The 17,732-nt window shown below is 36.1% G+C and overlaps 1 protein-coding gene and 1 long non-coding RNA gene across 7 annotated transcripts in view; one reads left to right on the top strand and one right to left on the bottom strand.

The window, feature by feature from the left end:
- Positions 1-17,732, bottom strand: part of GABRB1 (gamma-aminobutyric acid type A receptor subunit beta1) — a 91,402-nt gene that overhangs the window by 20,828 nt on the left and 52,842 nt on the right. For all 6 annotated transcript variants that reach the window (XR_007376559.1, XR_007376558.1, XR_007376560.1 and 3 more), the window contains exon 5: positions 2,906-2,988. Coding sequence is in view for 3 of the 6 variants with exons in the window: in XM_048942586.1 (XP_048798543.1) it covers positions 2,906-2,988 (83 nt within the window). In the remaining 3 variants the exon portion in view is untranslated. The remainder of the gene's footprint in view (positions 1-2,905; positions 2,989-17,732) is intronic.
- The window catches only part of LOC125692289 (uncharacterized), a 48,328-nt gene continuing 46,944 nt past the window's right edge, over positions 16,349-17,732 (top strand). Inside the window, exon 1 of the long non-coding RNA XR_007376564.1 lies at positions 16,349-16,651. This is a non-coding gene — a long non-coding RNA (uncharacterized LOC125692289). The remainder of the gene's footprint in view (positions 16,652-17,732) is intronic.

Here is a 17,732-nt window from a genome sequence, read left to right on the forward strand (position 1 = left end):
CATAGATTTACACACCTATGCAAGTCTTTTTGCTGATTATATATTTAATTTAATTGATTATTTTCTTTCTGCATGCATCTACCTTGCACGATTAGTAACAGTAGTAAGAATAAAAATACTGTTAAGAATTAAAGTAAGGAATTTGAAAGGTCAATATTACTGTTATTAAATTCCTGGTGGAACCAACAAGACTGTAGGTCTTGTTGACAGGTCTGGAACCTGGTGCCATGGGAGTTAACATATAAGTAGTATAAAGTATAAGAATTACCCCCCAGATTTTCCAGTACTTTGGAGATAATCTGACAGTTCACATGGCACACAGTGTGTCTAGTAGTCAGGGATGCTGCTTAATGATGGGCAGCTCCGGAGTATCTTACTGATTACAGCACCACTTTCCATGGCCCTTTTACTTAAATGGCACTTTTATTTAATTTCAGTCTCTCTCAAGACTAAGTTGGATAAGAATTTCTTGCAGAAAACATTTTCTAACCAAGGAAATGTTAACAATTTGATTTTCATCCTTGCTCTGCAACAATTTATAAAATAGAAATAAATATGAAATGCTGATATGCAATGAAAAATCTAAGGTGAGAGGCTGAGGGAGGGAACCTAATAAACTGGTTCTGTTGTGGAAGAAAACATCACGTCTGGTGTGTGTGGCACCAACAGAGGGGCTGTGGTTGTGGTTGTCACCTGCTAATTCATCTCCATTTTGCCCTTTCAAGGAGATTAATGTGGACTCCTAAATGCTGAGTACTCAAATGACTCGTTTACTTCTACTCAGAAGCCCAAAAATGGGGCACTTTGGTCTTAGAACTGTGTCCAGAATGTTTTTCCAGGTGCATCATCAATAATTTCAAGAGTTTTAGAGATGCACAGGAGAAAAGCTGGTATACACTAAAGACTTTATTTTTTTTTTTTTTTGTAAATTGTCAAAGATTCCATTTGTGCCAGTGTTCCTGGCAAAACCTCTAGGATTTTAGTAGCAGTTAAGCCTGTTCCTGCTTTTGGGAAGTCATTCAGTTGCTAGTAGAACTGATCTAAATACTCATTAGAGGTAACACTCTACAAATTTTGTCCAGCTGGCAAATTGTGAACAAAATTTTTGATTTCTTTCATTCAGCTCAACAGATACTAATATCAATAGATACAAATATGAACATACATATCCTAGAAGACATGAATTATTTATAGTGAGTGAAGGTCTGAAAAGCAATTTCCTTTTGGAGACGTATGACTGGCCACATGAGTGACACGGTATTCTCTCATCCCTGATAGCGTTAGCATTTTAATTGCTTATTTGATCTGATGCTAGTCTTGATTTTGATGAAGTCTCAGTGATAGTATCAAGCCCATTCTCACTGAACATTCTTTCCTACAAAGCTTCATTACAGTGAAAGCTTATGAATAGAGAGACATGAGCCAGACATTTCCTGCTATTTGGCTTATTAGCTGATAAATGCTCATTTACTTTCATCAGCTTTAGAACATGACTGGACTGGAGACTTCAGATCAGCTACATCCTGGTAAATAAATTCAGGTATGAATTTGGTATGAAAGAGACTTCAGTATGAAGTTGCTATTTTTGATTGTTATTGTACTATATATATCCACTTTATTTTGAAAAATCAAAAAACGACTTCTCCAAATGTATTCATTGCATGCTCTGTTATGTTTAAGCTAAAAAATGAGCCAAGCAGCAGCAAGCAACATCAACAATATTTCTGTGTGCCAAAAAGGCAGTAAACTGCCAAGCCCAAGGACAAGCAAGGCAACCATGCAGCTTAGTGAGTGGCTCTGTACTGCTGGATTATGAAGTCCAGACAGCGTTCTTCTACAGAAAGTGACTGTTGAGAACAATAAGGTGATGGGTGGCACTGGAAGGGGAAGTTAAAATTTGAGTACTGCCTCTGCTTCCCAAGAAAGAGAAGAAAATGGTTGTATGAATGTTCATACACAGGTGTGTGGGTTTGCAGTGCTTCAGTAATCTCTGAGCAATGTAGATAAGGAGAGGGCTAACTTAAAACAGGTGTTCATGGAAGATTAATGCATGTTTGCCTTATTCAAGCCAAGCATATCAAATTGGCTCATCTTGTTTTGCTACTGCATCTGTAATGGAGGGTTAACCATGGTGTACAACCAATATGTCCTTCCAGTGACTCCCTTGCACGTGTTGAATGCTGAACTGTGATGTAACTGTGGTGAATCCTGACTGCAGCTATTGATGTGCTTCATGGGAACCCTGTCAATAGTGACTCCCTTCTTCTCTTTCCAGTATGTCTGCTCACAGTGCCAAATCACTATCTTAAAGATAAAATACATCATTATTAATTTTCTAAATAAATAAGCAGGTTCTGTTCAGACAGTGCTCTCTCTCTGGTAAAAAATAATTTTCATTAAAAATACTGAAGATGTTTACATATTAAAATCTTTTGTTGACAGAATAATTCTCAACCTGGCAGAGTTTTTTAAAAATCATTATAAGATGACATTTTGGGAAAAGCCGCAAACAATTTGAAATCTAGACTAAAAAGAAATGCTACTGATTATATTAAGTGCTGATATTGAGTATGCTTTTACAAAAAAAGAAGTACTTGATTATGAAGAGTAATTTTGAAAGTATGTGTGCATTTTTGTCCTTTACTGGGGGCAAACATCTGGCACCTTATTGATGCTATCAATTAGAAGTTATAAACTGGTATAAATGTTGGCCTGAGAGCCCATCTTTCCTAATCAGTGCTCTAGAGTGTGAGTGTGCATTTCTCAGTGAGGTAGGTTTCAGTTCTATGTATATAAGCACTTATTCAACTGAGATAAACCTCTCTAGTTCTGTTTCAGAGGCTGCAGCTCAGATTAAATTTGGGCCAAGTAATAAATGGCCAACCCTCTCCCTCCGGTAACTTACAACTTTCAATTTCTAGTGTGCAGTTTTGTTCATCCAGAGGATATCTTCGTAGATCCATCATGCAAGCAGCTGTTGTTGTAATCCTATAAGAGGAGGGTGAAAAAAATCAGTTTTGAAACCGCATTTGATTGTTTGATTAGGTAAATCTTTCTGTAGTGTATTTTTTTTTTGGTTTAAATACTGAACGGCGCATGGATAGCTGATGTACAAAACTGCTTGTGAAGCATGATTAAATAATTTATATAGCACAATACACCGAATGTAGTATAAAGCTTAAAAGCATACACTAAATATCATGGAGTAGGATTTTGACAGAAAACTTTACAAGAAAAAGTGTTGAGTGTTTTAAAGGGCATTTCTTGAGGTTTCTCTTTGGACATTTCATTTTTAGTGTTCTTAATTCAAACATCTTCAAATTGGTTTGCACATTTTTATTTATAACGGGTACTGCAATAGTTCCATTTTTCATTCTGCTCTCATGTAATGCTTTCTAAGATTTGTCTGATATGCATGTGCATTTTCCATGGTAGGGAAGCACTAGTAGCATGTGAATCATTGTTTTTATGGTTTCATAATCAGTTTATCAGTATGACAATAGTATATTGCCTCTCAAATTTGTATTATGCAATCAAAATCTTATGGAATGTACATCATCTGTTGGTTACTTAAGAAAATCACTTGCAGGGTGCTTTCAAACTCACAGAAGTGAGTTTGCATCTGCAGTTTCAGGTTTGTCTTTTTTTTTTGTGTGTGTGTGTGTATGAGATAAAAGGGTTCTTATGTGCTTATACAACTTCTGAAGTTTGAATGGGCAAACATGGCCTGAAATTTAACTGGCCTCTCTCTCCTTCTCATGAAAAGTTCGTTCCTGAGAAAGATTCCTCTTTTCTGGATCTGGATATCATTCTGTTTCATGGTAATTAGCACCACAGGAGCACATCTGGAGATTTTACTTTCAATGTGATGGAAGTCAAGCACACTTACATGCTGCACTGGGATGATAATTTGTGCTGTCACAGAACTGATAGAATAAAAGGGGGGAAAAAAAGCCATGTGTCTCTTTATTTTGACATGCTTCAAATTTCCTAATTCTTCACAATCCATCTGTCTACTTGTGTATAAGAACTGTCTAGCAAGAGCTGTGACAGACAAACCAGCCCATGAAATTACTGCGTAATGCTGTGTAAAGTATGATATTTCTGCTTTTCCACTGAGATTGATTTTTGTCTCGAGTATTGCTCATTGAATTGATTTACATGTTTCTTAATGTCTTTTGCTGAGAACTTCAGAACAGGTAGGACTTCATTTAGTTTAGCCTTGTACAAATGTGTCTTACTCAGAGACACTGAAAAAGCCGTGCAGTAATGATTTGTCACAACCCTACTTAATAACGCTGAAGATCGTATATAACTAACATTAGTCACAGTTACATGCTTCTTAATTGAGGTTTCATAGAGTCCCAATTAACGAATCAGCCTTTAAGGTAATTCAGTTCACCTGGATCAGCCAGATTTATTTAAATGTGTACAGAAGTAGACATAATGTTTTCTAGACCACAGGGTTACAGTGGCCAGCTGTTTCTTCATGGCCAGTGTGTCTGTACTTCTGACTTCTGCAGTTTTGAATATCTGACATAAGCAGCAGCAATTTCTTCCTTAATAATATCAAGAATTTTTTGTTGACACAAGGTAATTGTTCAGTAGTAAACAATGGGGAGCAGCTTTCCCTCTCATAACTCTCCCACCCCTAAGCTCTCTGGTCCTGCAACAAGCAGCTGTTTCTATATGAAGAAGGCTTTAGCTGAAGTTTGCAGAGATAATAGCCATATAATGCTAGGTGGCAAGGTCAGTTGGGGAACACTGTCAGGCAGTGTGTGGAGGGTGACTATCAGATGTGGAAATCTGGTGGAAGCTGGTGACTTCCCATTTCCCCTATAGACCTGCAGCTTTGAACATGGTATGGTGTCCTGGGCACAGGGGATGATGAGTAGCACCCAATCTCAATGTTGAAGCAAATATAATCTATTTGTGCATTGTTTTCTACCCTACTATCTTTAAATCCTTTTGTTTATTCAAAAGACAAATGATAAAATGTAATTAAACAAAGAAGGTAAGCAGTTCTAATAGGTAAGAGAAATAATATTTATGCAAAGCAAAAAACTTTTTTTTTTTTTCAAAATGATTTATTGTATTTCAAATTATCTGATCCACTCTTAGCTTTTTTTGTGTGTGTGTGACTCTGTGAATACCATATTCTTACTTATTGTCAAGTTATTCTGGACTAAAATAAAATTGTATGAAAGAAAAACATTGCTGTCCAGTATTTGCAAACCAGGCTTTCTTGTGTAATACTGACAGAGGTTTCCCTGCAGGACAGTAAATCTTGTAGTAACAAGTGACAAAGCTTAATATTTTTTGATACATCAGCAGCAAGCAGTTTAAGTTCAGAATGAGGGCAGGAAGTGGAGTTATGTTTCAGTACTTCATCAAAATGCTGTCAAAAAGCTATTCTTCAACTCTCAAAGAAGAAAGAGAAGCAATATTTAAGACAGGAAGAACAACTAAATGTGGAGATGATCAGAGCTAAACAATGCAAATTCTGTTGTGAGATGTTTCTTCCCAGTTGGAGAAAAGGTATCAAATTTTAATGTTTGTTCTTTTTCTCTCAGTCAACAGAGAATAAATTATAAATATAGATGAGGATATGAACTGAGGTGAACTCTTTTAAGGGGAAGGAAAAAGAAAGCAAACTGAAATTTTCAAATAAAATTAAAAGTAGCCATGCTTCTCTTAACCACTGTGGAGCTGGGGGGTTGTATTACACACTAGAAGTAGATTTTCATATCCTAGGTAATATATTGCTTCTGTGTTAATGTAACTTCAGTAATATCAGGGAACTTAATCCTATAGCAACTTTTTGATATCAGAATTCATTCCTGTATCACTGGAGTAATTGTCCTATTTGTCTCTTTATATTAGAGATCTAATGGGATGTCTTGTAGGCAGAGTTATTGAAAGGGTAGAAGAAGGCATTGTGCATTTAAATATGCAATTTTTTTCTTTGTCCGTGCTATGTACAACGTTGTCGTGCCTACTATAAATTTCAAAGCAAAGCTTAAGAGATTAGTGGCTGTCTGCTTGTCCCAGGGAGAAAATGTCAGCTCTGACCCTGAAAGCATGCCCAGCTTCAAGCGCTGTGAGGAACCTGCTTACGAGAGGAATCCACTTGCGAGAGGTGTATCTGAGCATTAGCAAGGGTTGGTGTTATGTGTTTTATACAATATAGTGTGTATTTGTACATGCTGTGTTCATCAAACTGTATTGCTTCTCTGATCAAATTCTATTGGAAAAAGAACTTACATTTGTTTATAAGTTTAGGATGAGCCAGTGTCTTCAAAGATCTCATTAGAAGTTGAGAGAAAAAGGGATGATTGGCTCCTGAGCTGGATTTAGTAAGAGATTTAGGTACTTTGTTTTAGAGATGAGTTGATTAACATTTTTTTTTCTTTATTGTGAAACGATTATAACTCGGCTTTAAATTTTTTTTTTCCTCACAAAAGCAGTAGAAATATATCTGTGACTCTATGATTCCAGGGAGACAAGCTGTTAACCACCGGATCAGTACTGCAGACTATGTAGTTTGATACGATGCTCAAGTTTATAAGGAGAGCATTTGTATGGATTTAGGTTAGCAAATGCAAAATACACTTTCTTTTAATCTTTGCTCATAGAAACAGTAGAAATATTCAGCTCAGAGGGCTAAAACTGTAAGCAGCTGAGACTAGGATCTGGTGTGAGAAGGGTTCAAAACGTTTTATCATATTTGGTAGTTTTACTTATGTTTTACAAAGATGAGATTAAGAAAAAATAATTACACTCTTCCAGGTTTAAGTGATATCCTAAACTACTGAGAGTTTGCTTGATTTGCCTCTCCACCATCTGTGGTTTTTTTTTGTTTTTGTTTTTGTTTTTTAATTGAAAAATAAAACATTCAGAACAGTTTAAATCTCTCTTAGAAATGGCATGGTGTGCCTTCCCAGGAAAGGTGTGATATTATTTATCTGCTTATGTACATTTATGTATGTCTGGGTAAATAAACATGTTGTTTATGCTTTGTTTTAAGCAGGGGGATATTTACTGCAGGTAAATAGTAATTAGATCAAAGCTTTCTCCCAAACTTTCATTAGAATTTTGTTGTATTTGCTTTAGGCAGAGCTGCCAAGCCAACCATTGATGCTACAGTGATCAGTCAACCCACAGTGCAGACAGCTTCTGACCTTTCTTGAAATAATTTGTTTTCAATGCAGTAACCTCATATGTCTCCAGAAGTCATCCCTTCCACTGCTTGTGGATAGCGGTGACACGGGATGACTGGTGGCAGGGACAGACTGTATGCTCTGGACAAGGCTCCCACTACATTTTGATGCTATTGCCTCCTCTGTTCCATGTTTCTTTCCTTCCAGGCTGCCCTGTTATTTGCTCACATCAAGCCTCAAATGAAACACCACTGACTCAGAGTTAGGTAACCTCAAGCATCAATGTAAACAGCAACTGGGGAGATCAATATCTTGAGCTAGTATAGGTACAACCAGAAAAGCTTAAATGATCAAATTCTGCAATGTCTTTCAAGGGCTGAAATATTGTTTTTGTTTGTTTGTTTGTTTTAAGACGAAAATAACTGAAGTGGTAAAACAAAATATGCTACTGAAAAGAATCAGAAGAATTAACTACTACAGTGCTACTGTCTAGTTCTGCTAGTGCTAGTGCTACTAGCAGTGCAGTAATGTACATGAAAGACTCATTCTGAGTTTGTTGTTCATCCTTGTGTACCTAGTAGCATTTCTGAGAGTGAATACACTTGGCAAATGTAGAGGAGGAATGTCTGGTTATCTCTGAGGCATAAATAAAAGTGTCTGTTCCAGGCAAAAGTTAGGCATGAAAACTCAATCTACAAAGTGCCAAATCAATCGAGAACTGGGCTTGAACCATTAATGCTAAATAGCAAATAAAAGAGCATTGCAGTCCCTATTATTATTTCTGTTCATGTATGTTCTTTTCCACAGAATCTATCCAGTGCCTGCTTAGGCTGCCATAGTATCTACTTCTTATCCCACTTCTTTTCCCTTCAGTCAGAAAATGAGTCACGGCTATGCCATTTCAGGAAACAAATCTTTGCTCAATAGTTTCATTTAGATGCTCCTAGAACTCTGCTCCAGAGAACAGTTGCATATCACAAAGCAAGGATAGGGTGAGGAAATTACCCAAAATGAGGCCAAATAGGCTTGCTGACCCTTTGCTGACAGGAGAGCCTAAAGCCCCAGGGTAGAGGCCAAGTGAGAGGCAGTGAGGAAGAGAGACTCTAACATGGAAAAGTAGGGGAAGAGAAATAATCTGAAAGAAAGAATTTTGCTTTAACTGGATTTAGCACCTTCTAAAATCAAAGCCTTAAACCGAATGCACACTGTGAATAGGTAATGTAAGGTCTTTTTCTCTTCAACGGAGTATATTAAAAATGTCTCTACTTACTGTGAAAATGAATGACTTGCTTGTAAAGATCTAGAATTACAAAAAATCATTAAAATGCTATGATGTAACTTTTTAAATATTAGCAAATAGACCTATTTGATGCTTGTAATCCAAGTTTCAGCACAGTGAGGAATTTTACAGCCCAGCCACAAACCCATGAAAATAAATTTCATAATATAAATCCTAAGAGAACTATAGCTATACCAGGGCAAACAAGATACTTCAATAAAAATTGCCTGAGAATTGGAGCTGAAATTTACTGCAAGAAGTAGGTCAGTTTGACAACGCCAGTACATTGCAGGACAAAAAGTGAGAGACAGATGAGAATTGCTTAGCATTAGAGAAGGTCCAAGAGGAAAGTAAAGTGAGACAACTAGTTTTGAATACAGTTTTAATAAAACAAATGGTTCTAAATCTCTGCAGAATGATTTTGAATGTAGAGTGTCCTCTGACTATTAAGCAGTTAGTGTGAGTAGCAAATTGCTTATGGGTTGTCCTGACACCAATGAGCCCTGCTGCTTTTTAAGCTAGAAGGAAGTAGAATACAGTAATTACTCAAGTACAAAGGAATCTGATGTGAGGGTTTTAGGACATCTTTGTCCAACATGGTTTGAATCTAGTCCCTACTCCCAGGAGAATGCAACAGAAACAGGAGGTGGCATTTTCTGTTAAGTCCAGTAGAGAAAAAAGATGTAATATGAGGAACAGGAGAAACTCTGATGCAAGAGTTTTCTACTAGTATTTGCAGTTAAGTTTTGTAAGCTTTATAAAGGGCTCACCTATAAAATCTATTATCAACATGTATCAACTAGGAGAAATTGCAATAGCAACAATAAATGGCTCCTTAAATATGACATTGTGCTGATTCGTGCATGTAAATGACTGCAGAACCTAATCAAAATATGCTCTGACCACTCATAGAGCAGAGCTTAAACTGTTAAGCTTTTCCGGATCACTGAAGTGATTCTTAACATTGTGGCCAATTTCTGGAGTATTTCTCAGTCTTCATTACATATGGATTTCCCTAGCTTTCCCCTCCTTCCCCTCCTCTGTTTTAACTAGATAGTAAGCACGCCCCATTTGTCCCAGATGAGTAGCAGAATGTGAACACTAATAATTTCAGTCAGTGATGCTGGCAGAGTAATTATATCTTGATTCATATGTTCTGTGGAAACTCAAGTGCACCTGAAGAAGCTGAGCTCAAGCAGTTAATCTACCATGTGCGGTGACTAATTTCCTTGCAGAACTAAAATTAAAAATCTTACACTATGAGCTTAATGAGAGGATCTTTACTTTTGCCGAAATATTGACCTCAATGGCAGTATAAAACATGAATGAAGAAATTAGATTGCTTTCTTTCAGGACCCTGACTTACAGGAAAGCCGATTGATAATCAAGCCCTGTCAATGGATCTTAATTGGAAGACGAGATAAATTAGAGAAGAAATGAATGTTTTCATTGTGCTTGGCCCAAGACTTATTCTGTAATTTTGAATCAGTGTAAGGCAATTGTGGGAGCACCCTGAATGGCCTTTGTGAGTCTCTTTTTTTAATTAGTAGTTAATGAGGGTAAGATAATAATTGGCTTGTAGTGGCTGAAATAGGTGATGAAGAATTCACCAAAGCAACCTCAGTTAGCATCTGTATGACATCTGTAGTCCCAAGCAGAGAGGATGTTAGGTATACTTGGAGTGAACTAGGAGTGACCATTTAAAACCAGCACAGCATGGGTTAGGAAAAGAATGTATTTGTACTCTCATCTGTGTGAATAATTTATTTGAGCTCGTCCTTTTCACCCAGGTCTTCGGCTAGACTTGCATAAGATGGAGCATGTTAATAAGTCCCAGAGAGTGAGTAGCTTTGGTGTATTTAAAGCATCAACTTCTCCTGACTGCCAGAACTGATGAGTCATATGCAGATTTCTCCTGAGTGGGTCATGTTGAAAAGAAAATCAGCTTTGTGCCAGTGAGATATTGTTTTTCAATGAGGAGATCTTTCAGGGTAGAGAGATTAATAAATTTAAATTGATAGGGGATCAATATTGCATATTTGGATGTGTTGCACATATGGGGAGGAGGGTTCACTCTTTTAGTCTTTCAGTAATACTAGCTGTTACACAGAGTTTGGCGAAAAAATATGCATATTTAAATTCAAATTTCAATTCAGGACTGGGAGAAGAACAACTTACTCAAATGTTGAAGCTTTGTCCCATTTTATTTGGTTTTAGACTTCAGTTATAATAAAAATTTAATATCTTTTACTCTTAGCCTCTTTATTTGCTGCATGCATCAGTGATCCAGAAGACTATAATGTAGTTATGCAGTATCTTGAATGCACAAAATGTCACTGCTGCTCTGGAAATTGAATCCCTCATAAAGAAAGAACACAGGCTAAGTATAATAAACTCTTTTGTTTCAGAAGCTAACTACATGATTCATAAAATAAAGAAGTATTTTATGTCCTGTAGATGACATACTCACATAAAAGTTTTCCCTGTGGTATATCTGTAGATCTTATTTGTCTGCATTTCCCCCTCTTTTAAAACTGTGAATGTCTTTTTTAATAGTTACAGAAAGAGACTGCCTGGTTGTCTGTGTTGTCTGCTGTTTAAAAAGAGAAACTTTTCCAAAGAGGTGGGCATATACATGTGTTCAAGTAGGAGAGTAAAGGATACCACCATGTACTTAAGTGTTCAAGTTTTCCACTCTGTGCTTCATGATACACTATTGATACTTTATGACACAGCAAAGGGCTGGCAATCTATAATTAAAACTATGCCAATTTCCATCTGAAATCCAGTAAGAGGTATGACTAGAATCTTCTTGGATTTTTTTGCATATTCATTTTGACTTTAGAGCTGCATTTATGGTACTTCCCTTCTTGATTTTTTCACTAAAATCATGAAGACTATCTACGTTCTGAATGGTGGCATGAATATATTCATGAAGATTTCATGCATCTGTGAAATGTGAGCAAGCTATATGTTATGAGGATGTATTAGCTCTCGGCTCCTCCAGCTAAGAATCAAAGACTTGATGAAAATAAAATATACATGTTTTATGATCTGAATCATGGGGCTGAATGAATACAAGACTGAAATACTCAGCTCTTTTTCATCACAACAGACACTGCTCATGTCCTTCTGAGAATTTCCTAGTTCAGGCTCAGCTTTTGACCTGTATCAGGCTTTCTTATAGCCTTCTTTAATCCTGGCTCAAATAAAATTTAATATTCTGCAGACTTGGACTCTTCAGATTTTAGTTCTTTCCTTGCAATGTATCTGTGCTTGATGTAAAAAATAGTTGACATATAATTCCTCACAGTCAGAATCTATTGTTGTGTCCATTCATTTTTTATTTAGCTTTAAAAGCATGCTATGGTAGACTTTATAAAATGCATGCTGTTCTGCCTTTATTTATGTAGTGTTCATGAAGACAGAATAAGCAAAAATCTCAATGTTTTTCAATAATTCAGTTGTGGCCTTTACAATCCTTTTCTCTGCCCGAATTGGCCTCTTTTTCAATAAGAATGTGGTTATTCCAACAATAAAAATAATGATATAATAAAAAAAAAATACCACAAAACTTCCCTTTCAAAAAGACCTAAAGATAGAACAAGCTTTCATAATTATTTCTTCTGTCTTTGCATCTGATGATAATGCTTAGATGAGAGATGTACTTTATCATTACTTAAATATATGAAATTAAGATAGAAGCTTATGACATACGTTATCATTTTATATTCGAGTTGTCTGACTCATGAAGGAGAACTTTGCAGATAAAATCAGGTTGTGTGATGCTTAATTCTTGTTCTGTGTTATTCTTTCACAACCTGGCTGTTGCATTGTGCTTGAAATCCCAAGAGGTGGCTAGATAATTTTACTTGTTTGCTCTTCTGGGCCGAAAGAGAAATACAAAGTGAGATATTCTGCTCACCTACTGTTCTGTGTTTTCTTTTGGATTTCATAGTTCAGTAGTTCTTCACTGGAATATTCTAATGAGGGAAGACACAGTAAGTCACATGGGCCTTCTTTAATGCAGATGTTTAATGAAAATGCAGGAAAATATCAAAGACATTGTTATTATTCAAAGCTGTATTGCTTTGAAATTCTGATCCATCCGCTTTCCATCCTGTACATGTTTTGGCTATTATTCTCATGTTTAGTAGTTGAATCACGGGTTATTGCTAAGACTCAGTGTTCTATTAAGATTAAAGAAAAGGCACTCTAATAACCTACAGCCTTGATGGCTGCTCAGTGGCATCATAAACTCCCTTGTTCTGAAGAACAGGAAGGCTTATCTCAGAAATAAGCAAACAAGTTCCTTCCCTACTTACCCCCAGCAGATTAAGATGAAAATGGAATATGTAATTTATAGAGAACAATTTCCTTTCCCCTCTGGCCTAAGTTTTTTTTTTTTTTTTTTTTTTTTTTTTTTCTCCCAGAATCACCATCATCTTTTTCTTGCTTCTTCTTGCCTTTTCTTATGGGCTGCAAACTGTTCATTAGAAGGAGCTATTACACTGTACTCAAATTCTAAAACCATTACCCTGAGGTTTCACAGAATGGTTGAAGGAGAGAGAATTAGGAACCTTTCCAGGAGAGAGATCCGAAAAGTGGTTTAGTAATGCCTTGTATGCTGGAGCTTCTACTAGTTTAAGATGTTCTGCCTGGGTATAACTTAGGACTGCATGGGAAAGTGGAATATTTGCACCTAAATATTACACCTTATTGCATATTCACAAAATAAGTGTGTCCTTGAAATTAGTGGGATGAATTATAGTAAGGTTTTCCTTTTGGTCATTTAACTCCTTTTGCCACAGCCATAAGTTTTTCTTTAAGCTTACTAACAGCAATTCAATTTTGCAAATAATACTTAAGCTGATTAAAAAAAAAATCAGTAGGTGACTGGGTATGGTGGAAGATTGATTTATGCCCCATGTCAGTGAAAATTCATGGACTGTGCTGTGTCCAGACAGCTTTACTTATAATCTTGTATGTATGCAGGCTTTTGAATTTTTTCAAGACAGTGCTTTGATATTTTCACTGACATCTTAAAAATAAGCCTGACATTTTGTCATCAAGAAATAATGGAGGAAGGAATTAGAAATAGAATAAAAAATCACTGGTAAATGAAGGCTTATATACATATCAAACAGCAGAAGCTCACTGCTCATAAAAACTCTCATTGCCATTGAGAAAACACTGAATGAAACAGCCATTCCACCACTGAGATCTCAATCTCCAGTTTACAGGGACTCCTACAAAACATCTTCATAGAGGAATATGGATTTTCATCTTTATGACTGCCCTGCTCATAACCAGAAGAGTGAGAAGATATGGATATAAAATATTTGTGGGAAAGCTGGTGTGTACTGTTCCATGTATTATAAGTGTGCAGTGCATAGCACTGGAGTACTTGTTGACACCCAGGAGGTAGTGGCTGCAGTATGGGTTGGATCTTTTATATGAGTTTTGCTTTGAAGTAATATACCAGCAGATCTGTGAGTTCAGAGCAATTGTCCTGTAATTAACCTGAAAGCTGTTGTTTCTGTTTGCCCTGAAGAGAAGCTTGTGTGCCTGATAACTTTCTGAAAGCTTGTCTGCTTGTTGCAGTTAAATCAGGTGGCATAATAAAAAGACTACTTTTCCTTAAAAGATGAAGATTCATTGTGGCATTTTGCTTTTTTTGCAGTCCTAAAAATGTTCATCCAGTGCTATGTTGTTGTTGTTGTTTTCATTTCTTGTTAATCAGACTGAACAAATCCAGTTCTGTTCATGGCATCCACAGTGACAGCCACACAGACCATCTGCATGTTTGGATCCTTTCTATCCAGCGCGTAGGCTGTCCAAGTCAATCTCTACATGTTTTCCAGAAGTAGGAGTATTTTTAAACATTTAAATTATTTCACTAATACAAAGCAAATCAATTTGTTGTGCAGAGGAGAATTATTTATTTTTCCTCTACTTAGTGATTTGCTTGTGAGCAGTTAAGAATTCATTGACTTCAAGGATAATAGTATACCATACATAGAGTCATTAAATATTACTGAAACATCTGTGTCACACCTTCAAAACAAAATTCTTTCTCTGCTCAATTTTTAGAGGCAAAGTCCCAGCAGGGGGCTCCCAGGTAACACTGAGAAATCTGTGGGAGATGCTGCTTGCTAGTTGCTCACACTTGCATGATAGCTGTTATTTTAAAACTTAAAAAAAAAATAAATTAAAAATTAAAAATCATCTTTGTGTTTTTTAAAAAGCATTTTAGGTAAGGCAGTTGCTATACTTTTTTGGCTCATCCCAGTGTTTTAGAGGAAATTGCTATTCCTTGGATTCAAAAGCAGACAGGGAAGGCGACGCTGTCTGGCTCAGACCTTTTGAAAATCAATCGGAGTGTGGTCTTGTGCCAATTTAGATTGAACTATCTAAGATCTAGGATTTTTTCTCCATTTTAGTAATTTTCTGCAAGCTGGCTAATTGTACACGCTGTATCAAGCAGCAGCAGCAATTACTGTATTAAGAACAGAATTAGCAGTCTCAAATGAAGAAATAATTAATACTTGATCCACAATTCTACGGTGTGTTATTCCCCCAACAAATAAATAAAAAACAGCTAATTTTAGAGCTGTCTATTTTATTTTTTTGGAGAGCATGTAATAAAACAGGCCAGTAGTCACTTTTATTTCAAATAATTCTAACTGGGGTATCTTAAGATACAATCTGTGATTTTCTTTCTCCTCCTGTTTGAGAAAATATCTGACTAGATGACAGTCAGAAGTATTTCTTAAGGAAGATTTCTTAAGGTAATACTCTTGTACAGTAGTTTATTAGCTACAAAATCAAAATTGAGGTGTTTTATTTTCATAGGACTGCAAAGGTGTGTTCCAAAGATACTTTCTGATCAAAGAAAATTCTGAAAAAATGGTGAAATATTATTTGAATTAATTTGAATAAATGTGTGAAGTCTTTTTGTGTCTTGATTACCACTGAGAATATACTAAAGCTATTAAATACAGCATGAGGGATGCATAGATACTTCTTTTTGGAGAGCTGTTAGGCCTTTGAAAATGCTTGCACATTTCCTCCAAATTTACAGAAAAATCTCAGAGAGATGGACTTTCTTTTGTAAAAAGATTTTTCGTCAGAGAAAGATTTGTTCATCAGGACAAATTTAATACATCCTACATCACCTACATCGCCTAATAGAATGAAAAAAATTAAGATTTCCATAGCATACTTGCTCTGCAGATTCTTCATTTACCCAAATATACTAGTAAACAGAGCTGGAAGCAGATCACAGATCTCATGATTTATGCTTCCAATAAAACCACTTGATCACGCTGTCTTGCATAGTTTACAAATCCATTCATCTAAAGTTTATGAAAAATATTGCATATGTAATCTCTTTTGACTGCACCCTCAGAAGTGGTTTTCAGAGGCTGTACTAAAAGAGCCATCAGTGACACAGATGTGATCATCACATAGTTAAATTGGAAGGCCTGAAAAGTGCTAAGGATTCTGAACTTCACCAAATTTCTTCTGCTTGTTCTGTGATGCGTGGGAGATGTCAGCATACTCTCAGTGGGTAACTTGTCTTCTAGATGATAAACTTTTCATTATGATCTATAGAAATGATGGTGATACAAGAAAGTATATGTATTTTCTTGGAAAATGATCACTGCCTTTTTGGAACAAGCCTATTTCTACCTCCCTGTTTTAAAAAAGTTGGTCTTTGACATCTTCACATGGAAAGTGCTTTTGGTAGTTACATCAGTGGCTGTGAGTTGCTCTGACCTGTGATGAGACAACCAGTGTGAAACCAGGCATGCTGAGGGGTAGGCAATGCTCTACCAGAGCTCAGGTGGATGCTGTTTCCTCATGATTTACCCATACATAGATGAAGAAATAGTTTGCAGCTGGCTTGGAGCCCTAGGTGGTTACTCTTGGGTAGGTTATTCCTAAGTAGACGTTCCTAGCATAGTTTGAGTGGGTTTTAAGTTGCTTTGCATTTGCCTATGCTTTTGTCTCTTCATTTGGGCTTTTGATAGTTCCAGTAATTCTGATGCTTCTAGATTCTTTTCTGAAAGATGATTTGTGGTTGTGCTTGTAATTAAATCAAACAATACCCAGAACAGCATAAATTGCATGTGAAGTATTGATATCCTTGTGTCTGTGAAGGCTGGTTTCTGAATCGAAGAAAATATTATCAGACCTGCAGTTTAAGGTAAGATTATGTTATCACATTACCTAGTATTGCCACCTTAATAATGGTTTTGTAAAATAAACTTTTCAGTTGGTTCAGGTTTTGTCTGTTTCGTTTTTATTAGCATATTATAATGAATTTTGGCCTGGCAATTATTAAAGCATGTATATTGATACTAAAAGAAAAGGTGCCAAATAGAGAATATTCTCTTGTATCTTTGGCGTAATTCATCTGTCACTTTCTTTTATTTTACTCAGGGACTTGGCTGTTTTCTAGACTGTAAATTATTCTTGCAGCTCCTTCTAAATTAGGCCAACAATATGTAAGAAGGAACTTATTAAGAGATCTGGGTGTATTCAGTGTAGTGCAGGTCTCTGTACCTGGGAAAATATCAACTGCCTCTCCTATGACTTTTTATTTACCTATCTAATGCTCCTATAACAGTAGAAAAGCTAGAGGTTTTCCCCTATCTTTCATCCTCCTTGATTTTGATTGCAGAAACTGAAAATCTTGGTTTGATTTTGGTTGTTGTCGCTGACTGCTATCAATATAAATCAGAATGAGGTTGCGTTTTGAGTAGTTATTTTTTTCCTCAATAGTAGTTGTCCTCACCAGGCTAGAAGTTAATAGTATGCAAAGTACAATCTTAATTCTTTTTCGAAATTATCAGTATCTTTAGAGAGAAATGGATAGAAAATAGCTTTCTAATGAACTGGGAAAATGGGGAAAATGCGTGTACCTCAATATGAGGTATGCTACTTACAGTATGTTAACATACTAATATTCTCCACCGATATCTATCTGTAAAATAGCATTATATAAAAGCATATACTACTAATATGCACTTCTAAAAATATACTCTATAGGTGAGATTACAGTTTCTAGATGATCTCTTGCCTTTTTCTACCAAAAACATAGGTGAATGTTGTAATGGTGAAAGAAAAATTTTCTGTTGTGGCTGTGATATAATAATATCTTATTCTTCTGGGTTTTTTACTCCAGTATAACTTGTTTTAATACCTGCTGCTAAATCTCTTGGTATTGACATATGGAATAAAAGTCTTGCTGTATTGTTTCCAAGACTATTATATTTCTTTGTAAG

The sequence above is a fragment of the Lagopus muta genome, chromosome 4, assembly GCF_023343835.1.
Source record: "Lagopus muta isolate bLagMut1 chromosome 4, bLagMut1 primary, whole genome shotgun sequence".
Classification (NCBI taxonomy): domain Eukaryota; kingdom Metazoa; phylum Chordata; class Aves; order Galliformes; family Phasianidae; genus Lagopus; species Lagopus muta.